Source organism: Neolamprologus brichardi, chromosome 18 (assembly GCF_056152115.1).
Source record: "Neolamprologus brichardi isolate AB-2024 chromosome 18, ASM5615211v1, whole genome shotgun sequence".
NCBI classification, from domain to species: Eukaryota; Metazoa; Chordata; class Actinopteri; order Cichliformes; family Cichlidae; genus Neolamprologus; species Neolamprologus brichardi.
The window spans coordinates 16292667-16316080 of NC_142121.1; the positions used below are offsets into that span (position 1 = coordinate 16292667).

The following is a 23414-nucleotide window of genomic DNA, read 5'->3' on the forward strand; positions in this document are numbered from 1 at the left end:
AGTAATCAAACCAAGCAAAAAACATGGTAGAGTGTCATTTTTATCAAAACTTACACTTAATAAATCAAAAATTAAGCTCTCATACAGGAAAGAACATCTCACTTGAGACAGCACAGCTGAGCTTTAGGTATTTGCAATGAAAACTGTTCTTGTCATAATAAAATATCAAAATTAATTCTCATAATTGCACAAATGTAGTTTCCATAACGCACATTAAAAAAATGACAGTGACCAAAAAGATGCTCCTTCATCTCTTTAATGCTTCATCTTATTTAAAGGTTATTTCTGTGATCAGGTTCCAGGATAAAAAGGTTAATCCCACGTGGAAGTCTTTTTACGTTCATGTAAACGTGTGTGTCTGCAGAGGGCAGCGCCTATGAGGAGAGCATCTGCAATGAGGACAGCGTCTGCGGGAGCGACTCAACGTTTTACAGACAAACTGAAGGTGCAGACACATTTAATAATGACTTCACTGATGCTTGATTGTACTGTACACCTGCTGTTGTAATTACACATGCATACACGTGGATTTTCACATGTCAAAAGTATGACATTTTGTGGTGACATAAATGCTTTGTTTAATGTGCAAAAGTTACAGATTTTCCCCAGTTCAGCTTTCTCCCAGTAACTAGCAAAGATAAACGTTAAACTAATTAGTTTCAGTTTTTGTTTGTTAGCAATAAAGTAAAAAAAAAAGAGCTGCCATTCAGGTTTTGCTTGCAGTTCTAAATGTAATTGGTTTTAGTTGTATTTCTGGTATTTGTAAAATACTGAAGTGTCAAAGTAACTTTAAGTACAAGGGTCGGTTAACTCATCAGTGAGCCCTTTGGAGCTGTGCGCCTTTAATTCTCAGCGTAGCTCTGTTTTCCTTAATTTTTGAGGTTGGGCAAATGCAAATTTAACAATCTGCAGCACAATATTATAACATCAACTTTTATATTGAATATATTAAAGCTGAATTTGGGTTTGCAGGGAAATATTTGCTTTCTTGCGAAGAGTATTAAGATGCACAAAGGTGGATTTTGTTAACTTAACACAGTTCAGATGATCATCTTGTGTTACTCTGCAAAAAACCAATATGTATTGTATTGCAATGTTGACTTATTTTTTTAGCCCTTACTGGAGCATCAGTTTTAGGCCTATTAATTTTATGTTTCTTGATTTAATCTCTTATGGAGTGAATTTAATAGCTTAAACAGAGGTGTTATGGTGCTACATGTTTTATTCATTTAGCTCCATGATAATAATGAAGTTCCAGCCAGGCCAGAAATCCAGAAATTTAATGGCAAAACGGTGCTTGGCAACTTTGTGTTTATATACTATAAGAATACTACTCATTGGCAAACAGATTGAGTCCTGTATTGCAAAGACACCCATTGCAACTGGGTTGGTCTCATTGGTGCAGACAGACCCAGACAGCAAATATTTGAGAACCTTCACCAATATGAGAGTATTTGCAGTCAAATGTGAGAGCTTTTCTATCTTTTACCTAAATCGGTCAGTGAAATGCTCACCATCTATTTGCCATACAGCAGATTTGGCTACTCGGACATTTGGCCTTTTTCTCCTGATTGGTGATCCATTTCCTGTTAAAGTGAATTTCAACAAGAAAAAGATATTTCCCAATATCCAGGTCAAACATAATCCTCTCATGATTCCACATGAATCCATATTTGTTCCCATGCTGACTTTCATGTAATGCTTTATAGCAGAAGAATTGAGTAGTTTTATGATCTTAGCTGTAATCTTTTGGCACAGGTTCCTAGTTGCATCTCAAACAACCATGTCAGTCTGTTCTCTTCTGTGTCCTGCCTTGCTCTCATTTGTCATCATGCGCCTAGTTCACTGCGCTAACAGGATGAGTGACGGCAAACATGAATGAAAAGCTGCTTTGGGCTGGTGGTCATGTCTCAGTCTGCAGAAACTGGGACTGAATGAAGACAGATGCATGTCTTTAAAAGTGAACTGAACTGAAAACTGCTCCTTCTTCATAAAATTTTGCAGAGTAAACAATGTAAACAACTGTTTGATCCAAAAGTCCTTCAAGTAACAACAAAACACGTGACTGTTATTTTCGCATTTAGAGCACAGCATGGCGGAGACGCTCACTGTGGCCAGGCGGGTGGCAGAGGAGGCCATAGACGAGGCCATTTCCAAGGCTGAATTTGACACTTCCAATCAGGTTATTCGTGTTTTTCCTCTCATACAAATAGTTGCTTATTGTTCGAACCTTTATCCACCCATACAGTCTTCTACTGGAAATGCTACATTATGTTAGAGATTATCCTCAATCTGCACTTTGATAAATAGCCTCTAGAGACCTTACATGAAGTTTCTTTTTAATCTGACTATTCCGTTTTTTTATTTTCTTTCAGTCAGATTAAGTTAAACCATCAGGATTATGCTTCAGTCCAAAACTCAGATGGTTTAATACTACAAGACAATGGCAGGGCGATTGCTATCTTTGCTCATAGCTGTATGTAAAATGTGGCCGCTCCATGAAATAACCCGAGGAGGTCATGATGTGAATCCTCGATCTGAATGCTTTTGCTGATGTGTTTTGGCTGAGTGACCCTTGTATGGTTATAACTTGTCAATCACAAGGAGGGACTGCCATGAAACCGCATTCTTTTCTTTTCTAACTTGAATCATAATTTTAAAAAATTGTATTCAGTAAGCCTTGAGCCCAGTATGTACGACCATAAAGCCATGAGGTTGGGTTGTTAAAGAGGTCATAGCTGAAGGGATATTTTTCCTAAATTTCTTTGTTTCAACCATAGTCAGCGCCCCCTGTTGGTCTTTTCAAAGAATGCAGGTTGAAAGTATTTTCTTAAACAAAGTTCATCTAATATCTGCATACCTTTTTTAACTCAACTGAAAACGATTTGCTCATTCACAAGAAACCCCAGTAACATGCTAGCCTTTAAAATGTTATACTTTTTCATATAGGGGGAATTATTTTGTGCAGTGCATGGTTTAATTCATGACTTGACCTTTCTAACTTAGATTTCTGATGCTGCTGCGTCTTTAAAAACACAGTTATGTTAGAAAAGATTTACTTCTTACTAATCTCTCAAAGTATGCTAAAGCTTTTGGATGCAGGACACCAAACATGTATATGTAGTGTATATTCAGAGGAATAATCAGCTTAGAGTGTTTGTTTGCGGCGATGAATAGCTTTTTTATTTGTGTTTACAACAGGAGAAGCAGAATGAAGCACGCTATCTGCGGGAGCACAGAGGAGAGCTCATTGAGGAACTGGCCAAAACCATTGTGCAAAAAGTAAAAAATATAAGAACAATAATTTAGCATGTGAAGGCCTCTTCAAATCTTCCAGTATTAGAAAGGAGTTAATTATTTAATTGTATTTATTTTTTCATCTGCACAGTACTGAGCTGTATGCAGCACTAATCCTAGTCTCTGTTTATGTAAGATCATTAGTAGGAGAAAGACTTTGGCTGAGATGAGAGCAGAATATGATCACGACTTGGCCCTTGAACACAACCCTGACCTTCATCATCAACATCAGTCCCCCTCTGATCAAGCGTCCAGCTCACAGAAACATCAACCAAGCCTCTGGGTAAAAATAAATAAATCAGAAACACGTTTTGTGATCCAATAACTTTACCTTTGTGAATAATTGGTGGGAAATAACTCAAGTAATGTATTTGTATTTATTCTTAATGAGTAAACCAGTTTGCTAAGTTAAAGCTCCAGGAGCACATGTAGTATGAAGAACAAGTTACATTTAAAATCTCTTTTGTTGGTACCATCCAGGCTGTGTTTTTTTTTTAAAAAGAATATTTGGTACTTAGACTCTGTTCTGTGATGACCCTGATGAAGGCCATGGGCCAAAATGAGCTAGTCAAGTAAAAAGGTTGTTCTTCATATGATAAATGTTGCTGGACCTTTAGGTTCTTCTTCACACGCACATTAGAAGCAGCTGAACAGTAAGTCATCAGTTCTTCTTTCGCTGAAACAAAGGATGACATGATCATTTCTGTTTCCACATGCTGACCTCTGCTGGTTGAACTATTCAACAAGGAACCTTTATTTTATCATCAGTTTATAGAAATAAAAGATCAATTCAAATATCACCAAACTATTTTTTTCTAATTTTGCAATGACTTTTATCTTTTTCCCCAGAGGTCACAATCTGCTTTCTCACTGTTGGACAATGACCTTCCGGGCCTTATAGAAGACTCCCCGCAGACATTACAGAAGGAAGGAGCTGGGTCGTCTTGGAAGAGTGTAGACCGGCTGGATAACGCTGGTAAGATCCTCAAAAACTCAACAAGTATGTTAAACTCACAGTTGTAAATTGGATTATTTTATGTGTATTTTTCTCCTCACACTGATTGTCGCAGAAAGCTCTATAATTGTCTTAAAATTTAGACACAGTTACTTTTTCAGCCTCCTCAGACTGCTTATGGATGTATTTTTACAAATGATTTGTTGTATATTAAAACCTAGTTTTCATATTTCTAACTTCAAATAAAATCCTGCACATAAGTGATGAGTCAGGGTTAGTCCAAATCCTTACCCAACATGTCTTTATAGGATCCTGAACCATTAGACTGAGACATTTTACTTGATAAAAGCAGAAATGATTCCTGAGGAGCTCTGCTGAGAAACAGAGGAACTAGTGAGAAAACCTGATATTTTAATATTCCTTTTACATTAATTATCTTTTCAGTCTACTATTTTATCAGTAGATTGAATTGATTTATTGAGATTTATTGACTTTACTACCTAATGTAATTATCTATATAGCCAACTTTATTAACAACGTTAGATGTAGGTGATTATGATTGAATGTATTACCATAAAAAGTTGGAACAGGTTCATTTACATATGATATATACAACATGTGTGCTCCTGTAACTGGAACAACATGATTTAAGTGACAGGTAAACAATGCTACAGTCTCACAATTTTAAAGAAAATGGTCCACATTTGCATCAGCATTTAATGCTTTTTTTCATACTTTATCTCTTTTCAAAGTTTTCATACAAACTGGCTTCATATCCAAATTTTCTCTGCCTTGTTGGGGAACTGCGAGCTGTAATGTCACGCTCTCAGTTCTAGTTAAAGGTGTGGTAGGTAATACTTGTGTGGGTGTTTTTGTTGCATCATTATATGCCTCGTTTGGCACACTGCTCTCTGCTTCTCTGCGTGATATCTGCGTCCTTGTGTGTGTATGTGCATGTCTGTGTAAATGCTTCTATGCGTCGGTGTGTCCGCAGTGCTGAAGAGCCCTGATGGGAACTGGATTGCCCTGCAGAGCGCCCAGCTGTCTCGTCCCAGCCTACTCACTAAAAGGAAGAGCCTGGTCTACAGCGCTTTGGAGAGGGAGTCCGGAGTGGTGTCAGCCTACGAAGGTCTGGGCTCAGACAACGAAGGCAGATCAGAGCCTGACAGCTCCTGGGGTGCCGTCCTCAAGGAGATCCACAGGAAGATGACGGACTCTAACTTTCACCTGCCTGACGCCGGCGACAGCATCCCATCGCCACTAACGGGCGAGCGAGGCAGCCAAGATGATCTGTTTTCAGACTCTGAGGGGAACTGGAAGCCTAAAAAACCTCTCATGGCTCTCTTAAAGCGGAAGGTGCCGGCAGAGATCAGGAGACCTTCGTCATCCCACAGGACAAACATCATCGATGTGAACTTTAACCTGGAGGGAGCAGGAGGGCATCAGGGAGAGACGAAGGTGACAAAAATGAGGAAGTCACGGAAGAGGAGAAAGAGTAAAAAAGAAAGGGTGTCTTCTTCTCCTGTGTCGGTAAGAAAGAAATACAGATGAAAGGACACTGGACTATCCAGCTGAGTCATTCAAGGACCTTTAAACATGCAAAGCTGCCAGCTTTTGCTCTGAAACTTGTCTAATTTCTGCAGTTGTTTGCATGGAGCTATGACGATAAAGAAATAAGATGATTACTCAGTTAACTGATAAATCAATCAGTCAAGTCTCTGTTTTTCAAGACAACAAACCCACTTCACAAATAATAAAATGGTAAATATAATAAATGTATATTTTCTAAGTCAAACACTCTTTCTGTTTGCAGGATTTAAATCAAAATGACAACGTTCAACCACATCCTTCTGATGATGTGACCTCTGACACTCTGACGTCTGAAGCCACGACCCCTGAACCGTTTGACTCCGAGGGTAACATCACTGTAAATAAATCCAATCCAGTGGACGAGGAGCTTCAGTTAAGTCTGCAGCAGCAAGCGGCACGAGTTTCTGACTCGACCACAAGAAATGAAAAGCTTGATGAAGACGGAGATGATGGACAGACGAAGAAAGGGACTCAAGAAAGTACGGATGTAGAGGAGGAAGATGAGAGGCTGTGGAAAATGGAGATTGATTTGGATGAAAGGAGAATGGAGGATGAGGAACAGAAAGAAATGGATGAAGAGATGAAATACAGATTTTACAGGCTTGTTGCACAGTCCAGACTCTCATACTTTTCGTCAACTGAAGATAACCTCGACAGAAGTGAGGGAGAGTGGGAAAGAGAGAACGATGAAGATATGGAGGAGGAAGATAAAGAGCAAGACGAGAAAAGGCCAAAAGGACTGACTTACAAAATATGTCAGTTGGAAAAACAAGTCAGAGCTTCACAGTTCTCATCCACAGAGGACGAGCTGGACAAAGTTGGCATCGAAGAAAAGGAAAAGGGAGAGGACGAGGACGAGGACGAGGAGCTGGTGATGAAAGTGTGTAGATTAGTTAATCAAGTCAGTGCCTCCGAGTTTTCATCTACAGAGGACGAGTTGGACAGAGTGAGCAGAGAAGGAGACGAGACGATGGACGAAGAGTCTCTGTGGAAACTGCCAGCAGAGGAAGCAGCACAGCTACGCGACTTGGTCAGTTTAGTGAGGGCTTCTCAGTTTTCTTCCACTGAGGATGAGCTGGAGAGAATTGGAGAGAATGAGGGAGAAATGGAGGAGGAGATGAAACAAGGAGAAACTGAGAACAGCATTGAGATGGAAGAGCTTTGGGAGAGAGCAGATAGGGAGAGGACAGAGTCCATTGGAGACCTGGACGTGAACATGTTTGAGTTAATGGCTGATACTGAGAAAACAACGAGAGAGGGCAGGGATGGAAAAGTAATACATGAGGATGCTTTTTACAATCAGATACAAGTCGAGGCTGTCCAGCATGAGGAAAATGAGAGAGCGGAAAATAAAGATTGCACAGCGGAGAGGGTAACAGTGGATGAAACAATAGCCAAGGGGCACTTAGGCGCTGAAAAAGTAGAGGTTTTCAAAGGAAATGAGAGTGAAAACAACTCAGAGAAAAGACGAGAGATTAACTTAAAAACAGGGGTGGAAGCACAGGGAAGCGACTTACAGCAAAAGAATTGGCTTGAGGCAAAGTGGCCCGACCAAGACAGAGAAGACACGTTTCAGAAAGAAAGCAAAGAAAGCGAGAAAAAGAGGCAATCTTTAGAGGACAGCGATGAAGAATTCGACAGAATAATCAGCAGCATGTTGTTAATGACTTTGGGCGACATGGACGTAGAACCAATAATGGATAATGTCAGAGGAAGAAACAAAGAGCTAAAGGATGAAGAGACATTTGAAAGCAGCGATCAAGGAGGAGAGAAAGGAGAAAAGGTTGGACAAAGCACAGACGCTTCAGAGGAGACGGGACATCTTTCAAAGGAGTCTCAAAGTCAAAGAGGCCACCAGAGGTCTGAGTCAGAGGTGAGAAAACATCCTGAAGAAAACAGAAGTGAGGAAACTGAAGGAGATATTTCTGCAAAACGGGAGAACACAGACAAGGCAGGCAGAGATGTAAATGAAAGTGAAAAAAGTTTGGTTAGAGAAAAACCTGCAGCTTTGACATTTACCAAGATATTTGAGACAAGTGAAGCTAACCTGATGCGTGAAAGAACAGAAGAGGACAAGGAGGAAAAAGAGGATGGAAGAGGAAGTCTGGCAGCAGAGCGGCAAGCACTGGAGACATGGGGAGATACTGCAGACATGGAGAAGACAGACATGAAGGAAGTCAAAGACAAAAGCTCAGACATCATGGAAGAAAGCAGCTCTTTGTCTCTGCCCGAGGGTTTACTGTCAGCAGAGGAGATTCAGAATGTAAGCGCTCAAGCTGTGAGACCATTTCAGAAGCTTTTTTCTGACACTTATTTCCTACTAATAGTCTGCTGGGTAAAGTGAGCCTATGCACCTTAGAAAAAACAAACACACACATGCACATTTCACCAGTTACAAATGAAAAGGTCAGTTCATAAGAAACACAGGATTCATTATTTCTATCAGTGCGACAGGATTACACATAATCCTGCATCAGACATAGTCTGTCCCAATAACCAGATTTATTAAAGACCCTCCAAAGAATGTATAATCGTGCTAACAAGTCTGCATGGTGTGTTGTATTTGCCAGAGGGTCCCTGATTAATTCCTGGCTGGCCAAACCTTTATTCTATTTTCTGTCTGTCGTAAAGAAAACAAACGTTGGTGTAAACCTGCTTTACATAACTTCCAGCTTTATCGCTGTTTTCCTCTCACCTCCTGAAAGTTTTCCGTTCATTTGAGCTCAAGTGTTTATATTCAGTCCAACAGGCCTGCGCTAAAATTTCATTTACAAACTCTGCCCCCTTTAAGAGTTTAGAAGAAGTCTTGATTTGTGTTATTACAGCTTATAGTGCTTCATGCTGTATTGGACTAGATTATAATAACATAATAAAACAATTCTGACGATGCGAAATGAAGAGTTTATGATAGAGCTGTAAGAGCCGACACCCCAGTAGAGCTCTCTACGAGTTTAGGTTCTCCTGTGTCTCCTTTACTTGCAGTATATCACTTTAAAGTCCAGCGCAAACTCCCTAGAAATCATTTGTTTTGAGTGCAACTAACTTCTATCTGATGCTTCTTTCTCCTCTGTGTGCTTCGTTTCCTCCTGCGCTGTGTGAACTGTAGGGTAGAGACATGGAGCTTTACAAAACAATAGAGTTTATGTCGACTCTGTTGGAGCAGGTGAGAATGAACTTTGTTTTGGTTGAAGACGGGTACTCAGATTAGTTTTTGTTTTTTAATTTTTTTCCATGTTTGTCATGCATAAGTTATTTTTCAACATGTCATCAACGTTACCCCCCAAAAAAGAAAATCCATAATATTAATGATTTACTAGCTTTTATAGCTAATTACCATCCACTGTCCCTCCTCCTGAAATGCATTTGAATTCATTCATGCATCTGGATGTTTTTATTTTGAACTTTATTTAGAGCAGTAAGTGGAGTGGTGCTGCATTTCATTAATCTGAGTCCAGGCTAATGTAAGAGCGTTAATATCCCAGTATGACTTAAAAAAAATCAGGATGTGGAGGAAATTCAAACTGCAAGCTTTAAAATCCTTCACACTGAATTCCTAAATTTTGGTCACCTGGGCATGAACAGTTGTTCTATTGCACTCTTACTTATTTTTCTAATTTAAATGAAAATAAAGGTATCTTTAATCACACTGCCAGGTGATGTCAGTATTTAGAGTAACACCCGTGTCTGTTTGTGTGCTGTAGAGATACTCAGCCGTGTCCCTGCGCAGCATCACTACTGAGATACTGAAGGTGCTGAACACCACTGAAGACCTGCTGCAGGGTGTGGAGGGAGGAGAAAACACCCCACCCCCATCCACCTCCCTGCCCCCCAACACTGACCCCAAAAAACTGGATGAGCAGTTCTCCAGACTGGAGGAAAACGTGAGTTTAGTTTAAAGATATTCTACATCACATGTAGCACGGTTAGCTCTTGCTTTGAAGATGCAGCATTTTAATTTAGGCTTTAAAAGGATCCGCTAAGTATAATTAAATATTACCATAAATCTTTCAACAAACATTAAAAAGAAACAAAGACAACTGAATAATAAGTTACTTTAACTGCTTCCTTTTTCTCTTACATTTACTCTGCTTCAGTTTCTCTCTCAGTAACTCAGTGACGTGACAGCTTGTTTTAATAGTTTCACTTTATTCACTAGATTTTCACTTGCTGTTGAGATAATTTATTAAAATCATTATTGTTAATAATTTTCAGTTGAGTCCATCGAGTAATTAACACATAAACATTGTGGTTAATGTAGCTGTTATTCCACCGTGCATTGTTTTTTTTTTTTTGTTTTTTTTCACACATGGTACAGCAGTAATTCATTTCCTATACACAACCTTCCTTTCAATTAAAGTAACACTGTTTCCATGCATGAAAAGGAGCAGGAAGAAGAATAAATTCTTATTGACACCTGCCCCCTATCTGTGATAATACAAGTAGGCACTTACAGCCAAAAATACACTCTGACACTATTCTGCACACAACACAACACAACAAAACAAAACAAACAGAGCAATATAGTCAACAATGCCAACAATACCACTAAATATCAAACTAAAAGGATCATTCTTTCTACAATTTCTGTTATTTTCAGCTTATCAGTTTATCATTTTATTCTTATAGCAGATTTTAAATTGAGAAACATTTGTACAACCCTTAAAATGATTATGGAGAGAATTCCAGTTTCTTATGCCCATGACTGTTGGACACATTTGCCTTTGTGTGGTTCAAGCAAACCGATGCTTAAAATAAAACTTCCTTCTGCTGTCCCCATTTTCTGAACACAATAGAAATAAACTTTGTAACTTAAGAGGTAGTGTTTTATTTTTTGCCCTAAACATAATAATTAATGTCTGTAATGTCACTATATCTTCTAGTTTTAATAATTTCGATTGTATAAACAAACTATTAGTGTGTTCTCTATATTTAACATTATGCATAATTCAAGTGCTCTCTTCTGTAATAAGTATAATGGTTTCATATTAGTCACATATGTATTCCCCCATACTTCAACACAATAACTCAGATAGGGTAGGAATAATGAAAAATATAATATTCGCATTGCCTTGTAATCTAATATATACCTAACATTACCCAGGATATAAATACTTTTAACCAACTTTTTTTTAACATGTTGTTTAAATTTTTTTTAACATCCTGTTAAAGTTTATAACCAAAAACCTTTATGATTATCTAACTGTTCAATAATAGAATAATGTGGAAATAGTGAAACTTGTTTTTCAGTATTGCAGTTATAATTATAGTTATAAATGAGCACATAAATGAGCAAATATAGCTTAATGACATTATTGTGAAGATGAGTATCAAACAAAAACGTTTGCAAAAATGTGTTAAGATGCAGCAAAATCTCCAAAATAAGTGCGTATTTCACTTATCCTTGTTCCATCACTGCAAGCTGCTAGCTCCTGTTTTGTGCAATTTTAGTAGTTTTAGAGAAATAAAGTTCAAACGAACGCAGGTTTCAAAAACACTTAAACTTGATTTTTAAAATGTGCTGCAGGTGTACGTGGCAGCAGGATCAGTGTACAGTCTGGAGGCTGAGCTGAGTGACCTGGAGGAGTGTGCCCGGGAAATCTGCAGCTCCACGTCTGACATGGAGTTGTCCTTTCTGGAGGAGCAGGTGGCAGCAGCAGCTGCCAGGGTACAACAATCTGAACTGCAGGTCGGTCGTGGTTGGATTTCTAGTAAAATATGTAAATGGAAGGAGAGATTTTGATGGGCAGATATTTGGACGGTATTTCCTTTAAAAAAAAGATTTGGCTGTAAAAACATAAAAATTACACCAACAGATTAAAATGAAAAACAATTCAAATATTGAGCAGTGCTGTTTTGTTTGTTAAACAAAATCATTTTAATCCTTTCTCTGCGTCTGCTGTAGATCTGTGACATCTCAGCAAGGATCGCTGCTCTGAAGAATGCCGGTCTCAATGTGGACACACAGTCGCGCTTGATCAAGAGCAGGACTATTCCAGTTATGGTACAGTATCTGTTTACACTAACACACTGCAGTGAGTCCTTCAGAACAGGAAGTCAAACTTTGCACGTGCACACAAAACTATTTCTCACATGCATTTCCCTGCAGCCCGTCACCCTCGACTCCTCGAGACAGATGAGAAGGCGATTACCTGCACCCCCAGTGAAAGGTGGAGAAACACTGTCCTACTTCAAACAGTAGAGTTTGAAATACTTCATATGGTTTATGTAAAAAACAAACACATGAAGTGTTTTAGTTATTCATAATGAACTTATATTTAAGATGTAATAAGTGACTTGTTAGTTTTTATTGACCCAATATCAGCTAAATGCAAAATTGCAGCATTTACGTAGAGTATTTTCTAGGAGTACTGCATTGATATCTATTTATTTTGTAACTTTTCATCTTCCCTGTTTTCCAAATCATATTCTTTTTATTTCACTGCATCATGCAGCTGCTTTTAGACAATATTCAAATTCAAATGTTTTTTCTTCATGAATTTGATATTTGACCCTCCCCCAGGAGCATAGCTGTGCAGATGGTTTCTTGCTTGGATACTGCAAAATGTTAGTGGTTGTAGCAGGATTTCCACTTGTTTTGGGGCATCATGGACTTTACATTCATTGCATACTAAATAATATGTATTAATTATACATTATATAAATTTTGCAATTCATTACGTGTCATGCCAGGAAAAGCATAGGTGAAACAAGAATTGCTACTCAGTTTGTGTCAGTGACACTGAATCAAATGGGGAGGGGGGTTAGGGATTAGGGGTTCGGGTTAGGTACACCTGAAGGTCTTTTAATGTGTATTTTTCTATTTAAATATTTTTGTAAAACAGGCCAATTTATGTATGCAGTTGCTCTTTTATAGCAGTACCTGGGTTACAAATTAATGTGTCTTTCTCCTCATTTTCTTTCATTCTGCTTTAGAGTACAAAGACAAATAAGTCACCGGACAAGAACGTCTGTAGTATCTCCAACACATCAGTGCCTTGACCTTGCTACACTGCAGCCTACAGGCCAGTCTTAAACAATCCATCTAGACACCATTTGCCTTAATTTAATTTTAAACTTCTCACGCCTCAAATCATATACCATAAGACTTTAGTACTGTATGTGTAATATGAGATGTACAAATAATGCAGGAAATAGTTGATTTGCATCATTCTATCAGATACATCCAGCAGATTTCTATCAGCACTGATCACTGTTAAAAAAATCAATCATTTACTTTTTAATTCCCCAAACAGTGAAACAGCAATCTGAAATGATTAAACATCAGGTGTAAAAAAGTCTTAATGTTTTATTTAGAAAATGTTTCAGTCTTCATTTCACTGCTGTTACTGGATAAAACCTGCAATTTACACTGTACATTATATAGGAAATACAGTGATTACATTTACACAGGAGCAGTTATAGCATGTTAGAGAAATGTTGTGATACTGCTTTATGTCTACAGTTAATATAAATTTAAACAACTTACAATGTATACCTGTATTTTATTTAAGTGTGTATGTTGAAGTGTACATATCTGCAAAGCAATCAGTAAATGTTGTTTTCTGCCTTTTAAATATAGAAAATAAAGAGAAATAAGCCAAAGTTGCTGCAGTGTGCAAATGTTACACAGGGCTGAAAACACTGTGCATCCTGTTTTCCACTTCAGGTGGATGTGGGTGTAACGGTGAGGAATTTAGTCTGTAATTTTGAGATGAGGAAATGACACTCAAATATGACATTCCTCTTTGTGAAGGTGTGGGAAGGACAGCTGTGGAAAATAAAGGCCGTCTTTGAGAGGTGGTTTAAACCATTCAGCAGCATCACCTCGCGCTCTCTGTGGAGCTGTGGTAAAAATGAGCGGATGACCTGAGCAGAGTAAACTCATTATTTTGTCCTTTATGCTTCATAGAAGTGCTGTGGCTGGCCTAACGGATACAAACAGGAGGTAAAACTGGTGCATAAACATAATCGTAACACTTTCCTCACAGAGGTTTGGTGTTTTTGTGTTTCTGTGTACTCAGCTGTTGTCCTTAAAGTGAAGTGCAACAGCTAAATACAAATAAACTGTAGCATCTGAAAAAGGAAGGAGACGTCCATCGAGAACCAGATCTTTCCCAAAGGATGGTGGGATTTGTAGTTTTGGTCAGGAGCTCTCTGAACTTAGGAAGCGCTCCCTCTGATCAGGAATGACGAATCCTTCTTTCTGTTCGCTCTCTCGTCTGTCGGAAATCACAAAACACTTTTTGGGATCGATGACCACGATGCTGTCTCGGTCCTGACCGGGAGCTTCCACCTCAGCGTAGGAAGGACGACCCGAGCCTCGCCTGAACTTTAGGATTGGCCAGTGGGTTGGGCGTCGCTGTGGGGTTGGTGGAGGGGGGGGGAGGGGGGAGGGGGGGGAGGGGGGGGGCACAATTAGCAGACAGTTCAAGGAAAAAAAACTATTAAAAATAGTGCCCATTCTATTATCCCCCCATTTCCTGCAGTCATTACAGTCCAACAACAAACACTCATGATGATCACATAAACATTCATCACATTTCACCTAAAGCAAACATAATGCTCCACTTTAGAAGTGTTCGTTTCTGTTTTAACACAGAGCCCAATTTTATCAGACTGACTTCTATTTAGACGTATTTAATGTATGTAAAATCCATGTGTAGTCCATATTTCACTGAATATTATAATAACTGATGGAAGAATTTTGGCTGAGCTCTCACAACAAATGTCGAGTAAAATAAGAGCCATACAATAAAAAGTTAAAGTTCACTTCAAGTATTTTTCTCAATGGGAAATATTTCCACGTTGCTAAAACAGTTCATTTCAATTCAGTTCAATTTTGTTTATATAGCACCAAACAAAAGATATGTATTATTTAATTTTATATAATTACACTGTTTGGAATATGATTGCATGTTTTTGTACATGAGTGTAAAACATACTCAGTAATGTACTTGTAGGTTCAATAGGAAGTAAAAACAAGGTGACTCATTGGTGCTGATTCACTTCTCCAAACACGCTGAAATAACTGATGAGTAACGTCTGCAAATGTCAAGCAATGTCTGGACATTAATTTAAAATCATGTTTTAAAGGGAAGTTTGAGTAACTAGTTTCATAGTAAATGTGAGTAGTTTCCTCCAAATTAAATCTAACCAAATGTTTACTGTGTTAGGTTTGCTTCTGATAATTTATTAAAATTCACTGTATTTCCAGTTTAATTTTAAAGAGGGGGGAATTAAAAGGATCTAGGAACTTGGGATTTTGCATAAATATAATGTTGGCAAGTGTAGGTTCAAATAAATTAAGCCGTACTAGTAGTGCCGTTTTTTCAGGGAAGTCTGTTATGGAAATCTTGGCAGATTTTAGGTTGACGCACCTCCATGAAGAAGAGGCTGGCGCTGGACGTGGGGTGGTTATACACGTAGATGTATGTAAAGATGGCTGCTGCCAGCAGGACCATCACTACGAGGACTCCCACCAGCAGACGCATCGGCGATGCCTCATAGGTGTCTGTGTTCTCCCCCTCTCCTGCTGTACACAGAGACTGGTCAGATTCAGCTCATAGACTTAAATGTAAATGCTGCTGCAGTCACGTTAACTTTTCCTTTTCCTCGACATAAAAAATGTACCAACTTTGAACAATATCAGGTTCATTAAGTTGCGACATTGTGTGAATTGGTGCTTTTTCACACGAAACCCAATAGGAGGCCTGCCTCAGACACATTCTCACTGTGGGGAAACACTGTGTTTGACTAAGGCGGAGGTACTGCTTGGGTAGAGTGCAGAGGAAGCAAGACTGAACACACTCGCTGGATGTGAATTTGTTAAGGAAATTACGTGCACTTCTCACATGGGTGCAGTTTAACGTCACACACTTTCTCCTTAGTCTCCTTAGTCTGCTTTCCAGACTAAGGAGCTGGAAAGCAGAGACCGTTTCAGGTCCAATAGAACTGCACGAGGCACTTTCATTCGACTGTGACTTACGTGCATCACTGATGTGAAAAGCAGTCTCTGCACCATCTAGAAAAGAAAAAACAAAGACTTTTAAATGCACACAGTACATGACATGCTGTGACGTGACATGTGACAAAATATTTTGGTTAAATTTCACAAGTGGTGGTTTCTGAGCAATCTGTAAACTTAATTTTCTCTTCCTAAGCTTTCACTTCAGTGGACTTGACTTAAAACGTAGTCTGCAGAAGAAAGAAAAAAGTGATAATCAACAAAATTTTTTTTGGCTTGAGTCGGATATTGAATCCTTCTCACTCTGCCAGAGTGATGAACGTATATCAGGCCATCCTTCAGCACACTGAGGACATCATGCAGTATTTAACATGGCGCTGTATATGCTCAGCTATGAGCTAACAGGGGGCTGGGAAATAGCTGGCCACTTGACCCCCACCCTGTCAGATGTTCCACAACACACCAAGCACGGATACTGTGCAACAACAACAAACATTCATTCATGGGGTTGTAATGATGGCTGCGCTGCAGAGCTGCAGTCTGCACAAACAGCGACAGAGTGATCTCAGATGATTCAGCATTCAACATGATTCATTTTAATGTTAACAATCAAAAGGATTCCTTTAAAGGCATCCACGCTCCTATGTTTTCCTATGTTAGTAGAAAACTGACATTTGTTTATAAGGCAAACAAAATAAAAGTGTAATCAAGGCAAAGAAATTATTTCAATTATATTTCAAAACTGTTTTTTTTATTCTTATTGTTTCTCTGATTAGAGTCAAGTGAAAACATCTGCATGAGGAGTGTGATCAGACAATCAGTCACAACAAACTTTGAGTACTATTAAAGCACATAAAAAAGGTTTGTGAGTTTACCATCTGCAGATTTGTTGGTGGGACGCTGTGGATGTGATTTTGTTTCTCTGCTGATGCTGCTGTGTGTTGAGGGAATGGTGAAAGTGGGAATCTCCGGGGTGGAGGTCATGCCAGAGGTCCTCTGCTGCCCTGCAGACACAGTAACTGGAGGGTATCGGTGTCTCAGGTGATGTGATGTGACATTTGTGACTTCCGTCATCTGGGGACATTGCAGATTCTGCCTCTGGGAAACAAAAATGTGTGTTCAGACTCACGCTAATGGTGCTAAGCTCTAATGTGGTCAATTTTTATGTAGAAAAGCAGAAGAACCTCCTCTGGACAGCCGAGGTCAACCCAGTCCTGCCGTTTACGATCAAAACCACTGGAACATCTGAGAGAGAATGAAATGACTGCTGTTACATTTTCACTCTGTGAGAGCACAACCCACTTTATTCGTGGAGATGAATGTTTCCAAAAGCAGATTTAAGTTATCCACCATGTGCTGGCAGCTGATGCTTTAATTTTTAATTAAAATTAAAATGATTTATTGGAGATGTGGATAATAATCACAAAATATTTAAAAACCTTTTCATTGTCACAAATCACTAAATATATTACAATTATTTATTTAAAAGATAAGTTTATTAGACTCTTCAGTGCTTGACAGGAGATTCAGCTGCATATTCCTGCTAACTGCAGTGAACTTATATATTCATCTCTTAAGGTCGCTAAGCCAGATTCGGGTAGTTGGGGCTGCTGACTATCCCGCAGGCTTCCTGTTGACTGTACTGTATGTGAATGACATGCGAATGACTCTGCGAGCCTGCTCTGTTTACTCACAGTGACAGGATATGAGACAGTCTCAGGAAGCACCGCCTATGAATCACGTTTACTGAGCGTGAGTGAGTGAGCGTATCCCTGCACGCGCAACCGCAACTGACTGAGAGCTGAACTGAACAAACTTTGGGCAACAACAAAAAACTTTCGTGGATAAACTGTGAGGTTGAGGCTGCATGTACAAAATACTTCAAATTCATTATTATTAAAATGAGAGATAATGCAGTTATTATATCTTCATATGTATCCAAAGTGAGAAATGCCTCAGTTTCACACTGAAATAAAAATATTCAGTGAATAAAAATATTCTCTAATTTTAATGGATCCACATTAGACCATGAAACATTTTCTATTCCTAAAATAGTGGTAAATTCACTGGTAAGATCTCTTTGACTGCTTTTCCACATTACCTTTGTAGCTTACTGCACCAGCTGCAGTTAAAGCCAATCTGAGAAGTGACACATGGGCCACAGCTGGAGAACTGCAGACACGCTGAGAAGACAGACAAACATAGAGAGAGTGAGGAGGAAGAAACTGCTTTGCCTTCTGCAGATAAAACAGCATAATAGTAGAATACCCTGTAGCACAAATATTATACATTCTTTGAATAATGACTGGTTCAAATGGTATAATATATAGGAATAACTTACTAGGGAGAGGAAGCATCTCCACAGCTGTTAAACGGGAGATTTTGGACACTGGAATGTCGACTTTGTGATACTCATAGATGGTTCTCCGACGAACATCTGACGCATGTCGGATAGAAAACAAAGATGTCACATATAAGCTGCTAATAATTAAAGAAAGTATTTTGATGAAATTTTAACAGGACAAATTTTCAACTTACTGGGAATCTGCTCTAGCTCACGAAGCACCATAAACGCATCGGACAAGCCCACTTTGACAGGATGATTCTCAGAGCTGATGTCGCTGATGCTAATAGGAATCTATGAGGTAAAAACTGCATGAATAAATTTACTTCGTTTTATAAGATTGACACAAAAGGGAGAAGAAAAGCCACCTCTTTGTAGGCAAAGACAATCCGCCCGTCACTGTGCAGAACGGCCTGGAAGGTGAAAGCTCCCACGCTGATGTTGTCCTGGAGGTGAAGGCGGTTCCACTGAACCACCAATGCTGTGCCTAATGGATGGACATGGACACACACAATACTGTAATGTTTTGTACGCATGTTTGCATATTCCCTGCCAACTGTATGCAGCACATGTTAGGGCATCTATTCAGTAAAAATATTTAGTCTAGTAAATAAATAAAATCAACAGTTCCTACCGTTATCGAAGTAAAACACAGAGGAGTTTTTCGACAGACTCGGGTCGAAATTCGCCATCAGAGGAGCGACGTACTGAGTGGCTGTGAGCATCCGATGGATTATGTCTCCAGTGTAAATAAAACCTGGTGGGAAAAGATGTGCAGCTGTTAGCATCAGTAACTTATTATACATTATAATCAGTTGACACTGACAGCTGTCCTGTAAATTGCTTGTAGACACAGTCATTAATTTAACTTATGTACTTTGTTCTTATCAATGCAACGGTCAGATCTTTGAATCACTAAAGCTCAGGCATTGATACTGCCCCAATAAAACTTCAAATACAGAAAAACATTTAAAAAAATTGTTTTTAATATTTCCCTCTGTAAGTCAGAGAGAAATATGCAAGTAACAATTATTTATTACCATTTAATAAACGAATATACTTATTAAATAGGTGGAATTCCAACTAACAAACGTGTGTTTATTCTTAGATTTGAAGAAGGTGATGGGATTTCCTGACACGTGCAGCTTTGGGCTCACAACCTCCACAGAAACAACACTGAGTGAAGTTAAAGACTCACCTCCAGTTGCAACTGTGATTTCTTTGAGTAAATGGCCATAAAAAGGAAAGTCAAAGGAAAGATTCACTCTCTGGAAGCACAGAAACATAAAGCAGGAAATTAGGTAAAACAAAGTTGTTGTTTTTTTGTCTTTATTTAGGAAGAAGATGAAATTATAAAACTAATATGAAAGGTGTACAAGACAGTCTGGACATCATACCTGGAAAATAAACCACTCACCACAAATTTGAAATGTTCCTATTTTAGTTATTTCTTCACAGACTGATCTCTTACCGCAGCTTGTCGGTGAGTGCTGGGCAGGAAGCCACGGACCTTCTGCTGATCCGCCTCCATTTTACTGATGTTGACCCACAGCTCTTTACCAGCTTCATCTCCAGGAGCATAGATTTTAGATGTGTAGTAGACATTATCCATATCCTACAACAGCAGATATTTATTATATATGTTATTATATGTGCTTATCACATCTTTCCATGTACCCTTTTTTAAACACTAAATCAGTAATACAGTAATATTTGTATTACATTAACTCTGCTGTTGAATGTCTTTGCAGCAGAATAACCTTACTACGATCTGTGTAGAATTACTGGGCTCATCCTCCATCATTACATTTGGATCTGACTCCTCTGACTGGTGTTGGTTTCTGTAGTGGCCTCGTTTATCTGCAGTCCTGTCAGGGGCCTCAGACCTGGGCCTAGATGCCCACCTCCGTTCTCTGGGCTGGTGGTTCACAGAGATTATATATAACCTCTGCTCTGGAGGAGATGGCTTCTGCATGTTGGCAGGGTAGACTCCTAAGAAGTAACAGATGAGAGCAAAGAAAATAGGTTGATTAGATTAGAATTTTTAATGAGACAACAACAATGTAGCCAAATAAAAAAATTATGCATTTGTTGTATGAAGCATTTTATAGGGCTTTATATGTATCTTATCATAAATCAATTTATTATAAACCAGTGCTTTTAGTTCTGTCTTTCTGTTGTTTTGTTTTGTTTTTGTTTTGCTTTTTTGCAATTTTCTCTTTTATTCTGATATAAAAAAAACTTTTAAAAATCTATACTTATAAAAGACAAAGGAGTTCTAATCGAACATCATAACAAATCTAATTAAACATCTATTGACTGAAGGCTTTAGACAACATTTCACTGAAGAGTCCAGTGAACAGATTTAGTGGATTTTGCAGATGTAGTAGATAAAGCAAAATCTGACAATATAATATTCAGCAGATCACTAACTTACTGTAACTTGAGCGCTTACAAAAATACCAAACTGACAAAGTTTTAAATAAAATCGAAAATATTAAATGTACCTCTCAAATATGATCTCTTGAGGCTTTTCTTTTACTTCTCTCCATTTTAAGGTACTGCTTTTTTTTCCCCAAATCAGTAAACAAACAAATACATAATTTAAAATGAAAAATTTTGTTTTCTAATTACAATTTCGCTTTTCTAATTAACTCTGTAAAGTCTGATCTGATTGAACCTTCAAACAAATTTTAAAAAAGAAATGAAATGTATTATTATTATGTAGTATTAATTTGTATAACTTCTCTACATCTGTCATTTTTTGCCAAATGTATTCCTAAAAAATGTGTTTGTGCACTGTATTAAGTGTTTTCAACAACAACAAAAATTGACTGACAATGCTGAAAAACTCACAAAAACCTGTGTATCACAGTAGGCATTAAATAATTAAGAACATCAATTGTATTTTAACACGACATGCTGTCATAAACTTTACATCCACAAAGTTTTTAATATAAGTTTCTTATATGAACCCTTTCAGAAAGTTCTGGCTTTTCTTACGTCACTTCAGAGGGTGTGGTTTGTCTGCTGAATTGCATTATGTCGTATTGAGCACATTTCCAAGAACAAAATATTTCTATTTTATTTAAGCATTTTTAACAGTAGCACAAACCAAATCCTGTAAAACAACACCTTGCCAAAAACAGTCTGTATGCTGTGAGGCTGCTGTATTAGAGTGCATCAGCTTTACTGAAACACCCCAAACTTAAAGGCTTAAACAGATTAAAAGATTATTTTAACAGCATTAAAATAAGCAATAAGCAAACTCGCTCTTTTACACGTCCGGCTGGATGTAAACAGTTCCTCAGTGGGTGCCATGTGGCAAACATGTGGTCACTCTTCCCTTCCAGTGACAACAGTGTCCTAACTTTTCCTTTCACAGCGGACAGTGAAGGCATGCTTCACATTCTTCACACCAGGAGCTCCAGGACCTGGCGTGTGAGGCCAGACATCAGTGGGTGATGTGTCCATGAATCTGTCACACGGTGACTGTCGGGGCTCAAAACACGCCACAGCAAATGCCAATAGGTGCTTCCATGCAAGATGTGTTCGATTTTCTTACAGACATGAACTCTATTACACAAAGCACCAGCAACAAAACATTGTGGTTAAACATTTAATTAGTTTGCCGTCTTAAAATAATAAATAAATAAATCACTGCTTTCAAAGCAAGAGGTTAAAAAGGAAAAAGTGATTTCAAAATTGTCTAAATAAAATTAATAATATAATTAACACTTAATTCACGATGTGGGCCTGTGATTTTTATAGCTGGTGTCAATTACATTTTTATGACTCACCGTAGGCAGATTTTAGCCTCATTAAGCTGATTTCAAGCTGGAGAACAAAGACCAGACATCTGACGAGAGAAACCGTCTTTGTCGTCGCCATCCTTCCTGTAGCTCCAGTTTCTGAGCGCAGAGAAACTCATTAATTATCCTGAACAGATTCTTCACTCTTTCACTGATGGCAGTTATCTGTTTAAAAAGACAAATCCAGTCCAGTGTTTTGAAGAGAAAAGAAAGAAGAAAAAAAAGCAGACGAAGCAAAGTTAGATATTTATGTATCCTCGTGTGATGTTGATGTCCAACTCCATCGGTGTTCATCATCAGCAAGCCTTCTCTGCATCAGTTCAGTCTGCAACAAAGTCCAACGCTGCAGGAAACGTTGCATTCAGGCACTGTCGTATTGATCAGCATCTTCCACGTCATTTCATTGATTTAATTTAATTTGTTTTTTATTTGTCTGAATTTTATTTGAATAAATCAAAATGTTTTTGAAAAAGAATCTGTGCATCTCAACCAGTATACTGCATTGGCCTAAGGTACTGACAGAAAACGTGGGCTTAGGCTACTAACTATATAATTCCTGTGACTGTGTTAACCTGTGATGTGCACAGTGCACAATTTTGCAATTACAATGTTTGACAAATACATAAAATTCCATCCATGCATGAGTATTATAAGGTAACCAAAAGCACCAAAATTAAGACTAAAGTGTCCCACATCATGATCTTCTTGCAGATGTAAAGAGCAAAAGAAATCACACACACTGCCAGGATGTATCTTAACTCAATCATACACTCAAATTTCTAACTGTTAGAAGACATTATGAGAGTTTGCTCTTTTTTCACCTGCACTTACATTCACATTAATAACAACCTGAGTATCCTCTGTCTATCTCACTCGTCTATCCAAAGAATGTTGAATGCAAAAACCTACACCTACAAATGGAGAGATGCCAAACTGTGTTTCTGGTAACAGTGACATTACAGATCTATCTTATCTTATCTTAATCTGCATTGAAGTTTCACGGTTACGGGGAACAAGTGAATGCACCAGGTCATCCACGCAGCTCCAACCTTTCCCGTTGGATGGCGCAAGATTGTGTAACTCAGAAAAGGACAAAGCAACCCACTCGTGGGACTAGTATGAGTTATGCATTTATTTGAGTATGCTGATTCATTACTGCTTATTTCACTAATAATATGCCACATATAAGAACAAACAAAATGCCTAAATTTCTGTGATATTACAGGTTGAATATTTAGATAAAATCAGAATGTAATGACATACAAATCTCATAAGTCCATATTTTTTCAGAAACCTAAAGAAGATATAAAATATATTGAATGTTTGATTTTCCACATCCGTGGAAGTGATTTGAACTTGTGGAAATGTGGAATTGATTTGAATACCTGAAAACAATGATTTTGATGTGTGAGACAATACTTTTTTCAATATTTTGCAACGGTCTATGAACAC

At 38.3% G+C, this 23414-nt stretch overlaps 2 protein-coding genes across 4 annotated transcripts in view; one reads left to right on the top strand and one right to left on the bottom strand.

The window, feature by feature from the left end:
- myripa (myosin VIIA and Rab interacting protein a) overlaps nt 1–13435 on the top strand; it is a 33958-nt gene extending 20523 nt beyond the window's left edge. Inside the window, exons 5-17 of one of the 2 annotated variants that reach the window (XM_035908376.2) lie at nt 365–445; nt 2085–2182; nt 3202–3282; nt 3434–3580; nt 4147–4273; nt 5247–5782; nt 6066–8105; nt 8949–9005; nt 9544–9723; nt 11367–11528; nt 11745–11843; nt 11949–12009; nt 12776–13435. In XM_035908376.2, the coding sequence (XP_035764269.2) occupies nt 365–445; nt 2085–2182; nt 3202–3282; nt 3434–3580; nt 4147–4273; nt 5247–5782; nt 6066–8105; nt 8949–9005; nt 9544–9723; nt 11367–11528; nt 11745–11843; nt 11949–12009; nt 12776–12792 (3686 nt within the window). In that variant the 3' untranslated portion in view covers nt 12793–13435. Of the gene's footprint in view, nt 1–364; nt 446–2084; nt 2183–3201; nt 3283–3433; nt 3581–4146; nt 4274–5246; nt 5783–6065; nt 8106–8948; nt 9006–9543; nt 9724–11366; nt 11529–11744; nt 11844–11948 lie in introns of both variants that reach the window. The other variant, XM_087832174.1, reaches the window with a different exon arrangement.
- Nucleotides 13436–13498: 63 nt separating this feature from the next.
- Nucleotides 13499–22041, bottom strand: LOC102778893 (plexin domain-containing protein 2-like). 2 transcript variants are annotated; one of them, XM_087831656.1, is made up of 14 exons: nt 21951–22041; nt 19916–20142; nt 19622–19765; nt 19349–19418; nt 18785–18907; nt 18519–18637; nt 18345–18444; nt 18148–18243; nt 17908–17989; nt 16991–17051; nt 16682–16904; nt 15828–15863; nt 15220–15374; nt 13499–14201 (listed from the first exon to the last, which is right to left on the bottom strand). In XM_087831656.1, exons 1-14 carry the CDS (start codon nt 22039–22041, stop codon nt 13986–13988), a joined length of 1743 nt encoding a protein of 580 aa, XP_087687782.1. In that variant the 3' UTR covers nt 13499–13985. The 2 variants fall into 2 exon arrangements, with proteins under 2 accessions (XP_087687782.1, XP_035764270.2); XM_035908377.2 differs by lacking the exons at nt 13499–14201; nt 21951–22041 and having other exon boundaries at nt 15172–15371; nt 19916–20137.
- Nucleotides 22042–23414: the final 1373 nt, after the last annotated feature.

Excerpts from the sequence above, each read along its gene's own strand:
- LOC102778893 (XM_087831656.1), bottom strand. The coding sequence starts at position 22,041 with ATGGCGACGACAAAGACGGTTTCTCTCGTCAGATGTCTGGTCTTTGTT. Across the intron at positions 19,766-19,915 it reads GTAATTCTACACAGATCGTA|GATATGGATAATGTCTACTA; the intron begins GTAAGGTTATTC and ends CTGCTGTTGTAG. Across the intron at positions 18,908-19,348 it reads AATCACAGTTGCAACTGGAG|GTTTTATTTACACTGGAGAC; the intron begins GTGAGTCTTTAA and ends TTTTCCCACCAG.